The sequence below is a fragment of the Drosophila persimilis genome, unplaced genomic scaffold, assembly GCF_003286085.1.
Source record: "Drosophila persimilis strain 14011-0111.01,24,50 unplaced genomic scaffold, DperRS2 tig00000002-arrow-pilon, whole genome shotgun sequence".
In the NCBI taxonomy this organism is placed as follows: Eukaryota; Metazoa; Arthropoda; class Insecta; order Diptera; family Drosophilidae; genus Drosophila; species Drosophila persimilis.
The window spans coordinates 7,020,459-7,041,431 of NW_020825289.1; the positions used below are offsets into that span (position 1 = coordinate 7,020,459).

General features: G+C 44.2%; 2 protein-coding genes across 2 annotated transcripts in view; one reads left to right on the top strand and one right to left on the bottom strand.

Annotated features, from left to right (window-relative positions):
- The window catches only part of LOC6590118 (cyclic nucleotide-gated channel rod photoreceptor subunit alpha), a 59,152-nt gene that overhangs the window by 17,932 nt on the left and 20,247 nt on the right, over positions 1-20,973 (bottom strand). Inside the window, exon 2 of the mRNA XM_026986198.1 lies at positions 16,408-16,752. Coding sequence (XP_026841999.1) covers positions 16,408-16,633 — 226 coding nt within the window. The 5' untranslated portion in view covers positions 16,634-16,752. The remainder of the gene's footprint in view (positions 1-16,407; positions 16,753-20,973) is intronic.
- LOC6590120 (chymotrypsin-2) lies at positions 2,730-3,758 on the top strand. Its single transcript, XM_002015997.2, has 3 exons — positions 2,730-2,941; positions 2,995-3,271; positions 3,332-3,758. Exons 1-3 carry the CDS (start codon positions 2,730-2,732, stop codon positions 3,674-3,676), a joined length of 834 nt encoding a protein of 277 aa, XP_002016033.1. The 3' UTR covers positions 3,677-3,758.

A 20,973-nucleotide genomic window follows, 5' to 3' on the forward strand; every position in this document is an offset into this window, starting at 1 on the left:
AGAGAAGGAGCTTTTGGGGGCAGGCTTAGGCACACGCACACACAAACAAACGGTAGAACACAAATCACATAAACAGTGAGTGGGTGGTGGATTGGTGGTGGCATTGAAAGTGTTTGTCTTTGTTAACAACTCAACTTTAGGTTCAAATATTCAACAACATTCCACAAACACATATTTACTATATATATCCTTAATAATTATTTCTAGGATCTAGATTTAATCAACACTTGGTAGCAGGATCTTAGGGGGTGTATGTGTGCCAATTAAATACCATGCAAAGGATGTCTATTATGTGCATATATACTCGTATGTGGAGTGGTGTGTGGGGGAATGAGCCACCTGTCAGGCGCTGAATGAGTGTCGAGTCTTTTGGCTTCTGAAAGCGCTAATAAAGTTAGATTTAATTAGGTGCGCCCAAACGGGGCATGCAACAACGCCGTAGCTCCATTACTTTTAACCAGCTGCCTGCCTGCCTAGCAACTGGCTTCGTTTTCCACTTGGCAATTCATGAGTTGCCTGCCACACGCAAGGGCTGGGCCTCTCTCTCTCTCTTGCTCTTCCCCATAATAAAGAAGGACGGACGGGCTCAAGTGCCCACTTGACTGTCGAACAGCAAGACAATGTCCAATGTTGTTGCTCTTCCATGTCCATGTCCATGTCGCTGTGTTCCTGTGTCTGCCTCGATGTCGCCATCGAATTGCGTGTGGCGCCAATTTATTTCTATTACGAGAACTTCGATGTTCCCTCCTGATGCCGGTCTCCTGCCTCCTGTCTCCAGCCTCTTTCTATCCCACTGCCTGTTGCTCTTTTCCCGAGACTATGCCTCCACACTCAGCTGGAGTGCCGAGTGTCGAGTGGTGCCGCTGAGGGTGATGGTGCTGGAGCAATTGATTATTGGCGGACCGCTTTTAATTATTGGCCGTGCCGCTGCTGCACAGCATCTAGCTGCCGTAATTCAATTACGCCGCCAAACAGCGGTGCGGAGTAGATGAGTCGCCAGTGTTCTTCCGTCCATCCGGAGGCAGAGTGCTCAGGACCTGTTTTGTCGCGATTCGCGAGTGAAACGCAAAAAATTGTCAATTACTTTGCCGCACCTGTGTCACTCCGCCTCTGACATGAATTTCCACTTTCCACTTCCACCTTCCCTGCCTGCCACTTGCTTTCCTGCCCCACTTCCAGACACCACTCTCCGCGCAGACACTGGCTATAATTTCTAATTAATTTTCGCTTAATGGCAACACACAAATCAACTTGACCGCCTTATTTATTAACTAATTTCACAGGAGCCAACGCCACTCGAGGCGGCAGACGGGCAGTGCAGGAAGGCAGGAAGATATAAATGTGGTTTATCCCCAATGTTTTATTAATAAATGCCTCTTCCTTCCACTCTCATTCTCTGTCTGTGTGTCTCTCTGCATAGCCCTAACAAATGTGGTTGCAACTTTGCGTTGTCGCTGCAGCTCGCCTGGCAGCCATTTTGTATAAGTTTAGGGCTGTTTCCTGCTTTCTCAGAGTGCATTTCAATGTTGGACGAAAATTGGTGAAAGTTTGTCCTTGCAGCAGCTGCTACCTCGCCCCCTCTCTCTCTCTCTCTCTCTCTCTATTCAGAGTATCTCTCAGATACTGCGTCATAGGCAATTTACAAGCCTGTTGCCTACTTTGAGGCGCTGTCAACTAAAATTGCTCTGATTCTTAGCGAAGAGAAAAGAAATATGAGTTAGAGAGAGAGAGAGAGAGAGAGAGGGAGGCAGGGATCCATCTCTGTCGCCCCTGACCGCATTCCCAAGTTTGCAGACATCATCTTGGGACTTTTTAATTTTGCTAATAGTTGAGTGTCATTAATTTAAACTTTTGCGCTCTTTGCGTTTGTCTTTAGCTGCGGCCCCAGTGATAAGAAAAACAGGCATCGAGACAGCAAGGGCGAAAGCGACAAAAAAAAATGGCAGAAGCGTAAGCGATAGGGCGAAGAAAAATGAAAAATCTACAGCTTAATGTGCGGCACTTTGTCATGGCCTGCCACCCGGAAACGGAAACTTGCGACAAACTTTCGCAAAAGTTCAACAAAACGCTTGAACAGCCGCACCACAATCGCAATCACAATCCAAGGGAAAGAGAGAGAGAGAAAGGACGAGAAGGGATAAGGCTGACCATGAATTGTCAATAAATTTGCTTGCCGCAAATCATCGCAGCCTGTGCCTCCTTCTGCCGTACCCAAGTGTCCGAAAAAGGAAAAAACCAAACAGATAAACGACAGAGGCAGGGAGATGGACAGAGAGAGCGGGAGAGAGAGAAACTAAACCTCAATTATTTGGTGAAGCTGCCACAGCAAATGAAAATATTCGAGAGCTGAAAATACTTTGACAAAAGTTTGCCAAACAAACTTTTGCCTAAAACATACTTTGAGCCTTACACAAACACGCGGCCAAATGCTGGGAGTCGTGGGAAAGGGGTGTCAAAGGAGGTAGAACGTGGGGGTTGGGGGGAGGAGTGGAAATGGTGGAAACTTAAACGACACAAAAAGTAAGTCGGGCATTAAGAACAAAGGAAAGAAACTAAAACTTGAAGAGCGGCCAGGCAGCCGGAAGGAGGAACAGTTGCAAGGATCCTAAGGATACAACAGCAGATGCCACCACCATCCCTCGATCGAACTGTCAAACGTATTTCAGTACTTACATATTTTTATAGCCATGAAATATACAAATTTCAGAGTATTAAAGATTATATTACTCATGTGGCTGGTGGAATCCGTATGGGGCGAGAGTAAGAGCCGAGTGAAGCGCCTTTCCTTGCCCGACTTTAACAACGACACCCTGACCCTGGCCAAATACGTGGTCTCCATTCGATCCCGGACACCCGAGAAATACTTTGGCGATAACCACATCTGTGGCGGAGGCCTATTGACGCCGGACTGGGTGCTGACCTCCGCTCACTGCGTCATGGAGTAGGTGGACACTGCCTTTGCGATATCTTTTGATGACTTTTGCCTTTGTTTAGCGAATCGAAGACCATGTTTAGGACGCGGGTGCTGCTGGTGGCGGCGGGATCACCGAACCGGCTAAAGTTCGTCACGGGCAAGACGGTCTGCACCCCGGTGGAGGCACTGTACGTGCCAATGAACTTTACCATGTTGAACACGGACAACATGGCGATGGTGCGGCTGAAGTATTCTATGCCCACTGGGAATCCCCGCATTGGGTTTCTCGCTCTGCCCTCTGACCCCCCGAAGTTTGGCTCGAATTACATAGTTTTGGGCTGGGGCAGAATATACAAGGTATGAGATCGACGGAAGGAAACTTAAATTTCAGATTGGAAATATTACAAACTTTTGCAGGGAGGTCCCTTGGCCTCGAATATCCTACAGATCGATGTGCTTCTAAAAGACCAAGCGTACTGCGAGGAGAAATTAAAGAGCTTCAAATACGGCATGATGTGTAGCAAAAATGACGGAAACGACTCCAGTCCATGCTCCGGTGATCTTGGAGGGCCGTTGATCAAAGACAATATAATGGTTGGCATCGTCACCTATCCTATGGGCTGTGGATCCTCGATTCCCTCCGTCTATACGGATGTTCAGAGCAACATTGATTGGATACGCGACACGATGAGCACCTGCTCCACCATCACCATGAACATCATTTCAATATTCATCTTCATACTCCCGCTGTCAGTGGCTTGAATGTCATAGTCACAGCTTTCAGATGAGAGATGATTCGATGGAAATAGAGACAATGCCTGTCCAAGCATCACACAGAACAGAACTAATATTTGAGCCAATTTGGAAGTCGAAGGGGGACTCATTCATTCATAAACTTAGACAAGACAATTGTTGTAAGTCCAAACCACAGCATAGAACACAAGCTTGCTGATTTTCGAAGAATAGAGGCAACAGCTACTCGTATGGCACCGCCTGGCACCTGCATCCGCTCTGGCTGCTGGCTCTGTCACCAGGGAGCCGCAATGTGCAGCAAGCTCTGGCCCCCATACTAAATTGCCACAAAGGCCCCGCACAAGGGCCACGTCCATGCGGCTTTAATTGACATTCGTCCCTCAATTTAGCCGCATCCAGTATCCCTGTCAGAATCCCACACGAAAACTGCTTTTTCCTTGCTGTGAAGCCAGAGCGTGAAATAAATTTGGGTCCCTTCTTCGGTCCCTGTCCCATAGAAAGTAGAAGGTTCATTACTCCCTTATTCACACGGTAAATTCATAAAGGGGGTAGTGTTGAAAATACGAAAATTACTCGCAACAAGAGCAGCAGGATGGCGATAGCAGCAAAAGGCACCTGCTATCCATTTAGGTAATGAATTTTGTACACGCACTCACTTCTCCTATGTGCCTCTGGCATATCTGCCATAACTTCCACTCAGGACTCCTAGAGGAGACTCCAGTAGGCAAATGCGTAATGACAAGCATTAATGCAAACGACTTCATTTAATTAAACGCCCTACAGGAGAGAACAAAAAAAGAACTCAAACTGAAACTGAAACGTAGTCGTTATTATCATTATTGTCCCCCCTCCCCCAAGATCTCGTCTTTTCGCCTTTTGTTCGCTTGAATGCGTATTGAGGTGCGATGAGGAGGCGGGAGGTGTCTTCGTAGCTGTGCGCACGTGCGTCTAAAAGAAAGCATTATAATCGATATTTTACTCTGGGACCGACTATACCCGGTAATCCGGGAATTATCTGAGCAAAGCAGAGAAGTAATACAGCCACAGATAATTTCCAGTTGGCGAGAGGTTTGCTCCATTCTGTTTTTTTGTGGAGAATATGCGCTCCAGCGGAGTTCTATATCATAAATACAAAATGCTAACCTAATACGTTAGTGGATATGCAAAAAACTATCTAAACAAATCAGTAAAGTCAGAGAGAATTTTCATTGCATTTTTGAACACTTGGAAATGTGTTTTCTTAATTTTGCCCAAAATACTTTCCATCGGATTGAAGCTGCTTCATTCTATCTGTCACACAAATAAAATATACCCACCGATACCGAGTATACAAAAAGAGAAGTGCGCACAAAAAAAGACACACACACTTTTGGCTGTACAGCAGAGATAGGCGTGGCGGCAGAGAAGGAACAGATGTGACAAAGTCGACAAAGAAGAAGCCAATTCAATTAAAAGACGCTGGAAATGGGATTACTTCTTGCAGTCGGAACTTTGAGACATAGAACGCAAGAGCCAGAGGAAGTGCAAAACCAAGTAACCCCAGATGGTCATGGGTCCTGGGGGTAATCCATACAAAGTCCAGTTTCCCGACTAATCAAAATTCCTGTTCATTTCCCCTAATAAGAACCAGCATGGGATGTGCAATGTGCAACATTTTCAATGGATTTAAGTGACTTTGCTCATTAGCACTCGTGGAGAAAACAGGGGAGATGCCGGCGCCGCACAGCTGTTGCAACCATCACACAAATACAAAAATAGTGAATAAAATAGCCCGGCATGGGGGAGGTGGAGCCCGAACTGTTCATTTGCATGCTCTTGCGCTCATTAAATTTATATTAAACTTTTTATAAGCGCGGACATGTTGCGTATGGGTGTTTGTTTGTGTGCAAGGGTGCTGTGGCAAGCATGGAAAATAATCGTGTGTGTGTGTGCGGCATTTGGGCAGGATACAGCAAAGGTATGCATGCAGCAGACGGATAATGACGGTGATTATGAATACGATGAATACCTTCATCGCCCATTGAATTTGTAGTTAATTAAATCTCCAGTCAAATGCTGCGGAATCTCTCGTTTATACTTGTTCATCTTTTTCGTTTCCCCACAGGGACTGGCGCTCGGCCAACGACCGTCGATTAACCCACAGCTGAGCGTGGGGGCTAAGCCCGATCATATATAGTTTTACCTCTTCTTTTGCGACTGGCCCACCGTTGGGGGCTGCGGCTTTGCCTTTACCTTTGGCTTATGCCCTCTCTCGCACTCTCTCTCTGCCTTCTTTCCTTCTTTCTTTCGTACTTTGGCGCTCTCGCTGTCTGCAGATTTTGCCTCAGGGGGCACCGGCATGAATATGAGATGACGTCGCTTTCTCCCTTCCTCGTGCGCTCACCTCTCAACCCGTCCCAGGGGGCGTATACTTGTTATGCGTGTGCAGCATGACAACAAAGAAGAAGAGGAAGAATAGCTGATGGGACCGAGCCTGTGAATACCCTATCGTATTCTTCATTCCCGTGGCAACTACATATATGTTTTACGCCGGCAATCGTTACAGCATCCATCAGAAAGAAGGTTCTGCCCAAAGCTTCAGTCGAACAGAATTTGTATCGCAACAGAAGGACCTGCCCATATAGACCCACCTGTTGGCGATGATCTAGAATATATGTATATATTTTGGAGGGTCGGAAATTCGTTCTTTCTGCTGAAAATCACTCTAGCCGGTGGAAAAGTGCATACAAGAGAAGAGCACAAGGAAATCATGGAGGTATGGCTACATTGAAACATTTCTGGGTATTTGTGTGTGTGTATCTTCGAGTGTAAGTGCATTTCGTTATGAGCTTAGCAATCTTATAAATGTTTGCGTATTTGTTTGGCCCCCATCCTTGTCAACGTCGTCGTCGTCGTCGACGTTGGCTATTTACTTGATGTGACCTCTGCTGCAGTGCTCTGGTGCTGCTCCTCTCATCGCCTGAACCTTTCAGCTAAGCAAGTGCATATGCATCTGTATCTGTATCTGTATCTGTATCTGTGAGAGTCGCTATGTGTATATCCGTGTGTTTGCGGATGGGGCAGAGAGGTTAAGACTGCGCTCACAGCACATAAATATCTAAAGGATTCTTGAGTAACTTCTCTAATGGATTTGGGTTAAAAATACACATAGCGTCGTGCTGTTTCTTCTGCTGCTGCTGTTGCAAGGGCATGTGTAAGGCAAACACTGCCGCACACTCACACACACAAGAAGTACTTATATGTGTGTGTGAGAGCTTGCTTAAGAATTTTCAAATTAGTTTAATTTTAATTTAAATTAGTAAGCGAATGGGAAGACGCGCACTTGACAGTTGTTACACGAATGAAATGTCGATTGCAACAGGCTGCGGCAGTGTGTGGAAAAATTCCACCATTGACACAGTGAAACTTCTATAGAGTAGAGGATGATTACAGCGAAAGTTTGCCACACAAAACTTTTCTCATTTGCCTCTTCGATTATTGGATAAAAGTTAAGGTTCAAGCTTAAATTCTTGGTTAAAGTTTGAAGAAATGCTGAATATTTTATGGAAATATCTGCTGCTTTCCGCTCTTCCAAGCTCTTGTAACCGCTTTCGGTAGCCAGTAGCCCCTTAGGCCATTCTTAGCCTCAGCAACATCAAAAAGCAAAAACCAAATTGAAATTGTAACGATAATTGTTTAAGCCTCTGTATACACTGTACCTTTTGGCGCATGCCACTCTGGGGCACTCCCCACCTTGGCCATGGAATTCCCTTGGCGCTCATACATTCTGCAGGACAATGCGGCATATTAAAGGATTTTAAGCAGAATTTATATGTACAGTACGGAGAGGAGAGCATCTCCATTAACTAGTATAAGTATACGTATTGCTATATGTACTATATATACGATATGCATGCCATAAAGCTGTCCTGTCCTGTGTTCGGTGTCCTATCCCGTAATGGGTCGAAAGTAATAAGCGGGCTCGACGGACAGAGGGACGGCCGGAAGGGCGACGACCAGCTTATTGTTTACGACGTGCTTAGTGGCAAACTCGGCTTTGATAATGAAACGTTGTTGGCAGGGCACACGCGCGGGCAGTTAAAGGCAATTGCGACAAATGCCAGAAACAGACAACGGCCCCAGCCCCAGCCCCAGCACCAGCAGATGGCGTCTTCCTGTAATTTTGGCCAGAAAGTTAGTTGCATACACACACTAGTGTGTGTGTATGTCCCAACAAGGAAATGGGATGGCTGTGGCTGTGCCACTGACGGGCTGTGGGGGTGTGGCGTGTGTGTTATGTGAGACAAGACAGGCGCACGTGATGTGATTAGGACAAAGCCGCAACAACAGCAAACGAAGGAGAGGCGCAAACACAGAAAAAAACTTTCGAGCTTAGATTTTAATTTTTGCCAGCGATAAAACGCAAGCCAATGACCCAATTTGGGCAAACTAGGCGTATGCTTAATGGTGCTCTCCTTGTACGCAATGCTGATTATGCAAATTGGGGGCCAGAAGAAAATTCAATTTTGGACTGCTTGAAAAAGAGGCAAACACCCAACTGTATGCTCCTTGAAACTTCAATTGTTGGCCAAGCTCCCCAGCTTCCTCTTCTTCAGATCCGATTACCGTAGCTGGTCGTTGTCTTCGGTCTGTTCCTGGTCCGCAACACTTCAATTAGCACCAAAATGCAGCAGCTGTCGGTGCTCTTCCACCTATCTAGATCTTCCACCGCAACCAGAAATCAATAATTCAGCAAAATGCTGCATCCGGCAGGTTAGGAATCATCTCCCATGATTGCCTCTCCGTTCGAAGAGCGACCAGGAGGAAAAGTTCCGGACAGTGCTTCGGTTTTAGTTTTAGTTTTATTATTGAGTTTAGTTTTAGTCTGGTTCTTAACTTTGCCACTGTTATTTTACTATATTTTCCATTAAACTTTCGGCTGTTTTTGCGTCTGGAGTTGGTTTTTCGGCCTACCGCAAATAGTTGTCCACCTTTACGGCCATGGGGTTCGTTTCTTCATTGTTTTGACAGTCTTCCCAGTCTCTCCCTTCCTGCTCTTATGCTATGTTTTGCAAGTTGTGCAAGTCAAATTAAGCCAAAAACCGCTTCAAGTTGCAATTTCCGACACAGCATTCATGCCACATGCCTCAAGGATATGAGCAAGCAGCAACAACTGCAAATGCAACTATAATTAAAAGTTTTTACAAGCCAAAGAGATAGAGAGGGAGTGAGAGAGAGAGAGAGAGAGAGAGAGAGAGAGCTCTTCTGCCTTGGTACTTCCTTCCTGGCGCACTGTTTCCTTGAATGCTGCCAATGGGGGGCACCAATGGATCCCAAAGGATTTGCCTGAATGAATTCCATTGGCGTTAATCGCATTTGGTGGCCGCGCATCGCTAAGCCACTTGTGGTATTTGTTAATTGATGAAAATGCACATCCAACACTTGAGACCGCTGACCCTGCTGACCCTTTCCGTGGCTCCCCAACCAACACCCTTCAAGGGGAGACTGCTCCCTCTCAGTACGGTCTGCTCTTCGCACTCCGCTCTCCACCTAAATGAAAAGTTAAATTAATTTCTGTCGACAGCAGAACGCCAGAGAGAGAGCGCAGCAGAAAACTTTCAAATGAATTACATATTCTAAGCACGCGGTTCTTTGTTTGAAGGAGGGGTTCTGTGGCGGCTTGTGGGGCGAGTGGGACCCTAGGAGGCGTGGCAAGTATTTGCTTTCCATTGTTGTTGCTTTCCCGCATAATTGTATTTGCTTTTGGGCAACCATTTTGTTGGGATGCCCCTTTTTGCGGATGCCCTCTGGCCGAGGGGGCATGATGATTTTCAGGAGATTATTGTTCAGAAATGCAGAATAGCATAAATTATGATTTATTATTGTGGAATTATTAGCAAAACCGAATCACAAAACAAACAAATTAAGAAGTTAAATGTGTCTTATAATATTGTAGCTCATATCATGCATCTCTTAAATCATTTCACCTGAAAAAGGGGTACCACAGCATCGGTTTAAAACGCTAGCCTGACTGTGTGCGTGTGTTTGTGTTATCGTTGGGTGAAAAGTTTATTTTTGACTCTCTCCTCATTTTTTAAAATTGTTTTTCAACTGTTAAATTGTTAAAAAATTACAAATAAATTGAATGAACATCGTCGTTGGCTCTTGAGCGAAAAGGGATTCACTGCGGAAGGCCAACAATTACATTGAATTGACTTTTCAATTTCGTTTTGTGGCAACTTTTTTAAATTGTTTCGATTGGGGGGGGGGGGGGGACAGACGAAAAAGCGAGTGAGAAAGGGAGAGAGAAATATGGAAAAAGAAAAGGAGCAGTTTCTGTCTGTTGGGCGGATGAGAAATCGCCTCCAAATTTTTGGTGGCACATTTGCTTTGACTTCTTATAGAGATGCTACTACGACTACTGGTCCTGTTTTGACCGTTGTTTCTACAGTTCTCTGTCGACATTGTGCATTAAGCTCTAAAACGAAACCTATTTGGGTCAAACACACATACATAGGAGCAGCTCGGGCTCTGGCTCTGGCTCTTGCTCTGGCCGAGGTCCTGTGCATTAATGGCCCTTGCAGGACGGGAGAGAGTTACCAGAGACCTAAAGCAAAAAGCTTACGGACCGTATAATAAGAGACAAGCGGACGGAGGACCTGAAAATAAATGCCTCTCCCATGAGCAGGACATGAGCTCGGAAGCCTGCAAAGGCTGTACGAATGGGAATGTAGTAGTAAGAGCCTCAAGACCTGCAGCCAGAATGCTCTGGCACAAAGGATATCAAATTTAAGTGCACACACACAGCCATCAGAGGGGGTCAACAGAGGGCAGAGGTTTTCCTTAAGAGTTATCAATCAGTGGAAGTGGGAGACACTCGATAAAAAGATGAACTTTCAGGGAAAACCCCCAACAAGGGTGGGTCCCGTCTGAAAGTATCTCAGGACTTGTTTGGAGCCACCCCCGGGAGGTCTTTCTGTGCGTATGTCGGTGACCTAATCGTATTGAATTTAATGTTAAGAAATTTCTGCTACATCTTCAGCTGCTCCATTGAATTGGTTACTTCTTTTCAAATTCCTTTGTGCGAAGATCATCAAAATACTTGCACTTTTTTTATTGTTCAATTTGCAGACAGACCTACAGACAGATACAATAAAAACTTACTTAATTTGATGATTTTCCATCTCATACTCATTTTCATTTGATAATTTTGCTCAAAGCGAACTTTAACCCAGGGCTTATGGGGTCAGCTGGAGCCGACGCTCCTTGTGTCTGTCTCTCGAGTTGGTAACTCGGTTTGCGGACATAACGGCTTGACGCTGGGGCCACTGCTATGGAAATGTGCAAATAATGTCACACATTGCCCAGGGACACCGTCTCTAGGCGCTCATTCGCATTGGGTGAACATCCAGCTTAGGACCACGTTCCCCTACCCTTCGCTGAGGCCTGTCATGACACAAATTCTACTGATTGGCAGCCGAAATGCGATTAGGATACAGTCCAAGCCAAGTCCGTATTCCACTTCCACTTTAAGCCTGGCTTTCTACGTGATCAAAATTTTCTTTTTTCCTTTGGTGGTTTTTGGTCCAAATAGCACTTATCGCATTGTAAAAAAGCAAATTTTGCCGCAGACCAAAAAACCACGCGAAAACATATAGCAAAAAGAGCAAAAGCGAAAGCGAAAGAGAAAGCAGCAAAGCACAAAATTGTAATCCTCTTAGTTGGCCAACAAAATGTCTCCCTGCCTTTGATGCTGCCAGCTGGCTAAAAACTTAATTTTCTGCAGCACCATCGCTGTAATTAAACACATAAATTCTGTGCAAATTGCTCGCTTCACAAAAAGAACCTTGCCCACAGGCTCAGAGGCTCGGCTCAGAACACAAGAAATTAAGGCCGAAGTTTTGATACTTTTTTTAATTCATCCATTGATGATTGAGTTTTAATAATTATTATGAACTCAAAGAGTCAAAAATTAGCGGCCATATTTGTGTATAAATCTTACAAATGTATATCCGAGTACGTACCTATATCTTATAGAGTCTTAGCTTCTTAGTCTTAGTCATACGAAAGAATTATGTTGGCATAGAAAAGGTCAGACATTAAAGAGACTTTTGTAATGGCACCTTGCAGTCCTCGTCTGCGTCTGCGGTCACTGGGCGACAGTTAATCCCCAGACATATGTAGGAGGAACCGAATTATCGCTGGCTGTTGACCAAAAATCCGACTGGAACTGGTAGCCGCAGGCTTAGCCAACCGACGAGAGAGACAGGAGAGAGCCACAGATCTGTGGCTGGAAAAATAATAGGTTTATGCCACCCAAAATGGCAGAGGGCACAAGTGATTGATATGCACGACATGTCCTGCCAAAATACACACTCTCTCATACTCACACTCACACTCATGGCTCGTGGCTTTAAGTGCTTAATGTTTGATGTCTGCCTGTCTGCCTGTCTGTCCGTCTGTCTGTCTTTCTGTCTGTATGCTCGTGCGTGTCCGAGTGACACTCAACACTTTAATTTGCATTGACAAACGAATGGGAGAGAAAGTTAGACAAGCTTTAATTAAAATAGTATTTTAGTAAAATTGGGTTATAAGTTTAACTGCCACAGCTAATGGATTCGCATATCGTATCCATTAAAGAATTTTCCAACAGTGCTTTAAGGTAAATTACACTCGACTCAGATCCAAGCTTCTGCTATCGACAGATCATATGTCACTAGTTAAGACACTAATATACATGTATACATGTATGCAGATTAGATTCGGTCTAGTGGAGCACTTACAATACGCTGAATAGCTCTAACAATGGAGCGCATCATTGGGGGTTCCCTCCGCTTAAGCACTCAGCCTCTGACGCACGGCATTTAACATCTATGTACAACGTAATTTACATATGCACTTGCCAGTGGGGTATGGGGAGCTGCTTATCTGGTCATTCCTTATGTCCTTTATAGCACCAATCCACAAATACACTAGAAAGCGACAGAGGGACAGAGGTTTAAAGCGAAAGGAGATAAAGGGAAGAGCTCAATGGCCTGCAAATGTGCAAAGGGCGAAACGCTTGCTTTATTTTTTTAATGCTGCACTTTCGTTGATAAGTCAAGCACTTGAGCAGCAGGAGCATAGAATCCACTATCCCCCACACTCCTGGCTGCTCCTGCGTTTGGTTGGTTGGCCCCTTTGGTTGACACCTGGCTAGATGCCAACTGATGCTGGCGCGACGGGCACTGCCAGAGCCACAGCCACTCCACCTGCATTTGTAATTGCATTACAGTCTTGCCACATTGCCGACCATCCCCGCCACATGCCACGGTGCAACCCATTCCTATTCGTATTCCTATTCCCATTGCCGACAAAGAAAATCCCCATTTCCAAAGGCGATTCAGAGTGTGCAAACTTTAAGTGGTCCTTTGTGCGGCACGCACTGACTGCTGTTGCTGCTTCCAAAGTTGTGCCGCGCTTCGTGGCAGCCGGGCAACAATGTGTATTCATACGCAATGTAGTTGCCTCATCCGCTCGGCTCTCGACAACGTAACTAACAATTAAAACCAAGCCGTAAGCCAACAGCCACAACATTGTGGCATGTTGAAGAGCATGCAACTATTTTTGCATTCCTTGTCTTTCCCCCCAAAATTTGTGCATCCAAAGAACGGATAAAAAGGAAACATTCTATGGAGGAGGCAATCATTCCCACGCGGTATTCTCTCGATTTCACTGACTGCTGGCAAGGGGTGAGCCAATACTTCCATTGTAATCTCCAATCAATTCGTCTCGGCTCACTTCATCTATTGTATAGAAAAGATACTCATATTCCTGGACATTCTGCCATCCCCAGGCCATTGTCTAATGCTTGGCTCTAAGCCATAGATTGCTTTTATAATTGAAAATGCTCAAATTACAGATTGCATTCAAATTGTCAGGGCGTCGTCTCTCTAGTTGGTGTCGGGTGCAGAAGGAAGTGTTCTTAAAGGTAAGGAAGGCTTCATGGAGATGGAAATAACTGAGAGATGGTGTATTCATTGGAGAAAGAGAACAGAGAAAACATACTGCTATCAAAATAGTTGGAGAATAGTACGAAATAATATGTAGCTACCACCAAGAGAAGCAGATGAAGCCCTCCCCAAGACGACAATTATTGAAGGGCTCTGGCATATAAATTCTAATTAAAATCTGCGTGCCAGGTGGTAAATAAAACTAATTATATATGCCCAATTTTCGCCTGCTGCAAGTGCAAGGACAGACTTTAAAATTGTCAGAGACAACAGCCAGAGAACAGAGAAATCCTCCTGCGTCTGCTGCTCCACCGTATTCAAGTGAACTCTGTTGGCAAATGGAAAAAGTTTCCGGCAGGACTCAACTATGTCTGGCGCTGAAGTCTTTTTATTTCAGGTTTGAGTTTGGGCTAAAAGCAAAAATCCAACAAAAATAGAAACGAAAGAAAAACCAAAGGCGAAACTTTTGCAAAAACTTTGACCGGCAGTCGAAAAAGGGGAGAAGAATCAGCGGCAGGAAGGGGGAGGGGAGGGACCCCATGGAGTGCGGTGGCAGATGACAGTTGGGTGGGAAATCAATGATGCAGCAGCCATAAGACCTTCTAAGCTCAATTATTGCAGGACAAAAGACAAAAGCGAAACAAATACAGCGAGACAAAGAGAAAAGAGAGAGAAAGAGAGAGAGAGAGAGATAGAAAGAAAGAGAAAAAGAGAGAGAGAGAGGGACACAAGGAGAGACAAAAGCCTGGGCTATTGCGGATGACTATATTGTATGGCAATTTCCAGTTTAACGTCCCACACAAGGCATTTCAAATGGAATAAAATCAAACGGCAGCACACGCACACGCACACGAAAAAAGAAAATTTAATATGAAAAACGTTTTTTCGGGCCATATACTAGTGGACAGATAGATATGTAGATCAATTCCATTTGATTCCACATTGATCAATATGCCCGCAAAAGTAGGCAACGAATATTTGAGGGAAATTCAATTTTCAAAGCTTTTTGCGAGGACGGCATCAAAGAGGGTTGGGAAATGGATTGAAATAAATGACAATTCGCACACAGATACACATCCATACATACACTTACACTGGAGATTTATTCACTTGTTCCGCATTTTATGCTGTATTTTTGGGTGTAAGTCAAATTTAATTTACTGCCATTCCCCCCAACCCCTCCTAGTCCTTGGAAAACTTTGATCAAAGCTCTGCTGAAAATTGCCTTTGTCAACACACACACAAATACCCACAGAGAAATATACATACATAAATGTATGTGGGTGGAAAAACAGCAGGAGCAATGTACTAAAAATTGTTTAAAAACATTGGTGGTGTGTGTGGCGCGAGTAGGAAAATATGGCAAAAGTTGTGAACAACTTTTTTGTATGCTCAGTTTTTTTGGGGTTTTGTTTTCTCTATCTATGGAACTCTATCTACATTTTGCACCGTCTCTTTCTCAGTCTCTCCATCTCTCTCTCCTGCTCTCCAGACAAGCGTTAAAGCGTTAGGAGTCGTGAAAGCCAAGTCTTCTCTGCCCTTCTGTCTGCGATAAATGTCAATAACATCTCTGGCCAATAAACAGCACAACTCTTACACAAATTTTCTATTGTTGCTGTACTAAATCCCATTAAATGCATTGCGCATACGCCCTGTAGAGAGATATTGGTCAAAGAGAGAGAGAGAGTCGTATGGCTGACAAATTGAAGGCACATTCCTCTCATGTCGGAGCAAATACAATGTGACACAACATACACAATCGACGATAATAAATCTACGCTCTGATTCATCTGCACCGCAGTCCTGCAGAGCCCGCAGAGTCCTGTGTCCCGCAGTCCGTGTCTGTGCCGTGTCCGTAACGAGGGCAAAAGTGGTCCCAAATACGGATTTATGCCCCGCTCAATGATAAATTGAATTTCACTCAAAATTAACTGTAAGCCAACGCAAAGAACGTGCCACAGCCACAGAGGCAAGAAAAATGTTTGTAGCATATGCGGCCTATAAAATGTGACAAGAAAACTAACGAACGAACGAGGGAAGGACTCCGAGCACGGGTCTCTTTGCGGCTTTGACTTTGGCTAAAACAACACATACACTGCCATTCCGAATGAAATTAGGGTAAGACCCAGAGCGGGAGAGAGAGAGAGAGACCGCCACTTGGCCTGACAATTGCCTAAGCATATTTGTCATTTGATTGATTTATTTGGCCGGGACAATAAAAGAGAGAAACAGCAGCAGCAGCAGCAGAAGGAAACTGCCATTAAGGGCTGCCATGATTGTTGGCTTGGATTTGTTGGTTATTTTGTGCCTTCCTTTGTCAAATCAAATCTTCATCGTCCCTCATTAGGGTCGAGATTTCCATAATTTAGTAGCAAAAACCACAGGCACAGCCACCAGCGGAAGGCCAACACATAAAAATGCAAATTAAAGTAAATGCACTCCGTTGACTACGACTTTTTCTGCGGGAAAAGTGTTTTCGCTCGAGTTTTGGCCTCTTTGATTTCTAGATGAGATGCACTACGAGTAAACTCTTCTACCAGGCATGCAAGCAGGCTTTAGTGGATTTTGGGGTCACAACAGGTCACTTTTGGTGTGGATTTGGTGGTGGTTTTTGGGTGGAGGTGTTGGTGGTGGATCTATTTAAGCTGTGATTCAGGTGCTTGCTTGTCCTACTCCATAATTGATCAACTGGAACTGTGAGTGGGGGGGGGGGGGGAGGAGTCGAAAAAACTGTAACCAATGGCCACCGGGCAAAGCCGTGGCACCCACCTGTGGAGTATCGCGGCGTGGAGGCGGCGGCATCGCTGCTGGCAATACACCCGCCATAGGAGAAGTGGTGGCTGCTGGTGCCGGTACCAGAGACTACGGCTATTTCCTCCAGCTCATGGCCGGGCGAGGTGCCAGCGGATACCAGACGGGTGGATGATGTGGCCGAATTGCCCTGCGAGTTCTTGCGTCCACGTAGCGAGAGCACCAGCCTTTTCGCTGTGGACATGCCCTCCAGATTGTTGTTTAGGATGCGGATGCTTGCCACTAGCCACTCCTCTTCTCACTCTTTCACTCTTCAAAGGATGCTTCTGTTTTCTGGCTGCTGGCTGCTCCTTTTAGCTGCGTCTGCAATGCAAAAATGGAAATGGAAGATGGTAAATGGAAATGAGAAACTTTTTCAATATTCTCCTAGCAGCAAGCGAACGTCTTCCTTCGCTATTTATTTCGTTAATAATTTAGGAGGGAAAGCTTCAAAGGATATGATAATTTCTGCTCCGAACGAAAAACAACAGCAGTAGACACAGAGAGGGAGCACAGTGAACATCGGGGAATTTTCATTTTCATGGTTTGCCAGTTTCAAGGCAATGCCCTGCCCCTGGAAATAGGAGAGGAGCAGTCCTTAAATTATGCAAATGCCTGCAATCAAAACTTAAGCAATGCCACAAAAAGGAAAAGAGAACATCGCACAAAATCATTGCGACGTGGAAAATATGAATGCCGGAGAGCCATACATTAGCATATGAAGAGGCAAAGAGTGAGACAACAATGATACTGCATTAAACATTGAAACGATAAACATTTTTGAGAAGTATATACTTTTAAAGGGGGGGGGGAAAACATATCTGAAACTTAAAAGTTTCCCAATAATATTTTCAAACAAATTTAAACCAAATATATTAAATGAATATTTTACATGAAAATCGATTGAAAGATGATTAAATATTCCATTGGAAAGATCTAGAATACTTATTGTCATATTGTAAAAAACTTGAAGTGTGTGGGAATACCCTTGCTGAGTATTTTGTGTGTACAACGGTCAAAATATACATTCCAATTGCTCACAAATCCACCGCTTTCCACAATTTTCGCAAAATTAGCTTTCCGTCAGTCCACCCTTTAGCCAATATGTACATGTAAATCGTCTTAAAAAATATCTGCGAGTACTTAAATTTAAACTAATGAGAATAATTCAGAAATATTCCAGAGCAAATAGCAATGAAAGCGCTCTCCGTGCTCTCTGACTCATCCTTTTTTCAGTATTTCTTGTCGTCAGGGTCTTAGGGCTAAAGCCGCTTAGTGGAAAAAGAAACAAGCAAACAGCAAATGATACATACGAGCAGATACACACACACAGACTCGCACAGGGACACGGGCATAGAGGCATACAGGCAAAGCCCAGAAAAAACTGTCTATCTTTCAGAGCCAAGAAGACGAGACTGGAGAAACGAGACCCTACTCCCGTAACCGCTTGCCTTATCATTTTAATATTTAATAAGCATTTCGCAGAAAAGAGCGGGATGCTGTGGAAAAGGGAGCACGCCAGAAGGAAAGTGTGGAAACCCCGAATGAACTGGGTTGGGGGGAACTCCCCGACTCACAGCCAGGGGACTCTTGAGATATTCAGTTGAGTGTAAACTTGATAAGTTGTTGCTCTGGCAAATGTACAATATATTGTACGAGGGGGTACAAAAAACGAGGAATCCATAGTCTGTGCTTCAATGGCAAGCAAAAGAATACATATGATTCTATTTTTTAATATTTACATACGAGAATTATGCCACTTGAAATGCCAGATGCCGATGTCTGGCTCTCCTTCATTGGCTCTTTAAACTCTTTAGTGGATGGCTTTTCCCCTCCGCCCCGTTATATCCACAAGCAGCTGCAGCTTTCGGCTTTCCGTTTGGATACGTGACGAATAACAAATTTGTGGGATTTTGCAGAGTTTTGATTGAATGTTTCCCTCCAGCTGGCTGCCTCGGCAAATCGCACGAGATCCAAATACAAATATGATTTATGAGCCGCAGAATGAAAACGAATGGGGGGTAGGAGTCCCCACTGCAGATGTTGCACAATCACACACACACACACACACACAATTTAGAGAGGAGAAGGCTTAAGAACTTGCTGTCTGATGTATTACACATCCGTTTCCAGGTCCATTCCCATGATTATGCAAAACCGATTCAAAATTATTAGGGATACACTCTGCCAGGAGGATAGACCATATCCTGTGGGTTCTGCTGTCATCTCACCAGCTCTTTGGCAAAGCCCAAAAGGCAATCAAGTGTTGCCAAAACCTACGCAAACATGAAAATTACCAAAAAAAAAAAAAGAAAAAAAAACCACCCCCCCAGAGGGAAAGCAAACTCCAAAAAAGTAGATTTTTCTCAGAGTTTGTGGATGAGGGGTTGAGGGGATGTGCAGCTTGGCATGTGGATTCTGGGCAATTGTTTGCATTGTGCAAGTGTCAACAGCATTTGCAATTCCGTTGCAAATTTTACCACCTTTTTGTGCTTTGAACCTCCTTTATTGCATTTCCATTTCTCCCCATCTCTCCCGCTCTCTCTCTCTCTCTCTATCGTTTCATACTTTTTCTCGTTTGCTGTGAAAATATGGTAATTCTTTTGGGAAGCACACCTTCATTTTGTATTATTTCGACTCGCTCGCAATTTTTATCCGCAACGAAAGTGCTAGCCAATATTTTGACTATCGCATCGTCCTTTAATATTTATATATAAATTCATTATTACTAGTATTATCATACATACGAGTATCATGTTTAAAGAACTAAGGGTCTTTGTGATGATATCTAATTAATACAATCCTTTTTGATATAATCCCAGAGCACTGGGCACTGTACATCCCCGTACCCATTTGTCCAGCTCACATTGCAAGACAGATAGCGCTGCGTGCATAAAAAATGAACTGCCATCAATCCCGCGCTTCCAAACATTCGTCCAGAGTCGGACGACAGGAGGAGATCCCAGATGGAGCACAGCCCAAGAGATGGGACAGCGAAGAGCCAGCAACAAAAAGGCGGCTAATTAGAGGCAATAGTCGCGAACGGACAGCGCATTAGACGAAATCCAATATGGCAAAAACCAGAGTCTGCTCCACGAAAATAGGGACCATCTCTGTAGCAGCAGATACTCTATCTGATTAACCCACGCGCACATTTATCACAGGAATGTGACACACTCGAGCAGCAGCAGCAGCTGCAGCAGCGTCAGGAGGGAAGGAAATAGGGAAGAGCAACTCGGATTCCATAGAATTCAAACGTTGACCACAAGGGAGGTCCCTAATTAGAGTACTTCTATGGAATCGCGTACTCGGAGTACTCGTACAAAAGGCCTTTCTCTGAATTTCGACCAAATTAGAGACCCATACGCAGTGCTAATTTATAGGGAGAATTCTTGCGCTTCATTTGATACATTCACGGAATGGAGATAATTATCATGCATCTTCGTTGCATATTTGAAATTAGCCAACAGATACATGTATCTCGCACTTAAATGCAGAGGTAAGTACCCGTAGATACAAATTAAGAGGATTCAAATTACCAACAAGAAAACAGATATGTAACGTAACGACCTCCACAATTAGTTCACGTATTTGATAGTTAACATAAATAATGTTTGAAAATATCTATACAAAATATTGTTTACCTCCCGATTTCATCTATTTCAGCCATCCTCAGTCCCATATTTCCCCATATTTTCCACGCAAATGCATGCCACTGTATGTACAACTGCATTTCCAATTTCCATTGACCTAACCTTGTGTTTTGTTTCGTTACTATTAATTCAATAAAATCTTATATCAATTGCACTATTTCCCCAATGTAATTTTATCTGTTGCAATTATCAGAGGCTTATGCAGATATCTAAAAGTGCATATCCCGGCCCGTGGCCCTGCCACACACAAAACCATTGTATAATTGAGCAATTTAATACGAGATTTAGCCAATCGATTTGCGAATAGGCAAAATATTATTATTGTCATGAAGAGGGCAAGGGGGTATATCGAGTTCATGCAAGACGCACTTTATTCTTACAGACAATCTATGAAGCTCTAATTGTTTGCCAAAAGTGGTATCTTTTTCCATTTCGCTGCAATGAAAACTTAATCTGTCAGTAAATACATTTATTTTCCTATCACTTTGCCTGAGTATTAGGTATCATATAGTCGAAATATGGATTCTCGCCCAATCTCCCTCTCTCTCTCTCTCCCTCTGAGTTTATGTTGCACGACTGGCCGCACAAATATTTAATTGTAGTAAAACTTTTGGGTTTTCCGTTAATTCTATTACAACAACAGTTTTTCTGCCAAAATAAACACAGACACAATTGCGGGGCACTGTGGATCCATGGAATGGCGCACTCTCTCTCCATTTCCCTGGCTTTTGCTCGCTCTGGTTGTGTTTTCCCTTCAACATTGCGCACGAACTGCAATTTATAACTGCATATACGTGAGCATCCCTCATCCCTTAGCCCTTCCTGTTTCCCCTATCCAGCAGCCATTCGCTCCCCCTTTTCAGACCCTGTGGCATATAAACATTTTGTTAGC

What these genes read in the sequence shown, in the direction of transcription:
- LOC6590120 (XM_002015997.2), top strand. Translation starts at nt 2,730, where the DNA reads ATGTGGCTGGTGGAATCCGTATGGGGCGAGAGTAAGAGCCGAGTGAAG. An exon ending in TCCGCTCACTGCGTCATGGA is followed by an intron (nt 2,942 to 2,994) that starts GTAGGTGGACAC and finishes GCCTTTGTTTAG; the next exon opens with CGAATCGAAGACCATGTTTA. An exon ending in GCTGGGGCAGAATATACAAG is followed by an intron (nt 3,272 to 3,331) that starts GTATGAGATCGA and finishes AAACTTTTGCAG; the next exon opens with GGAGGTCCCTTGGCCTCGAA.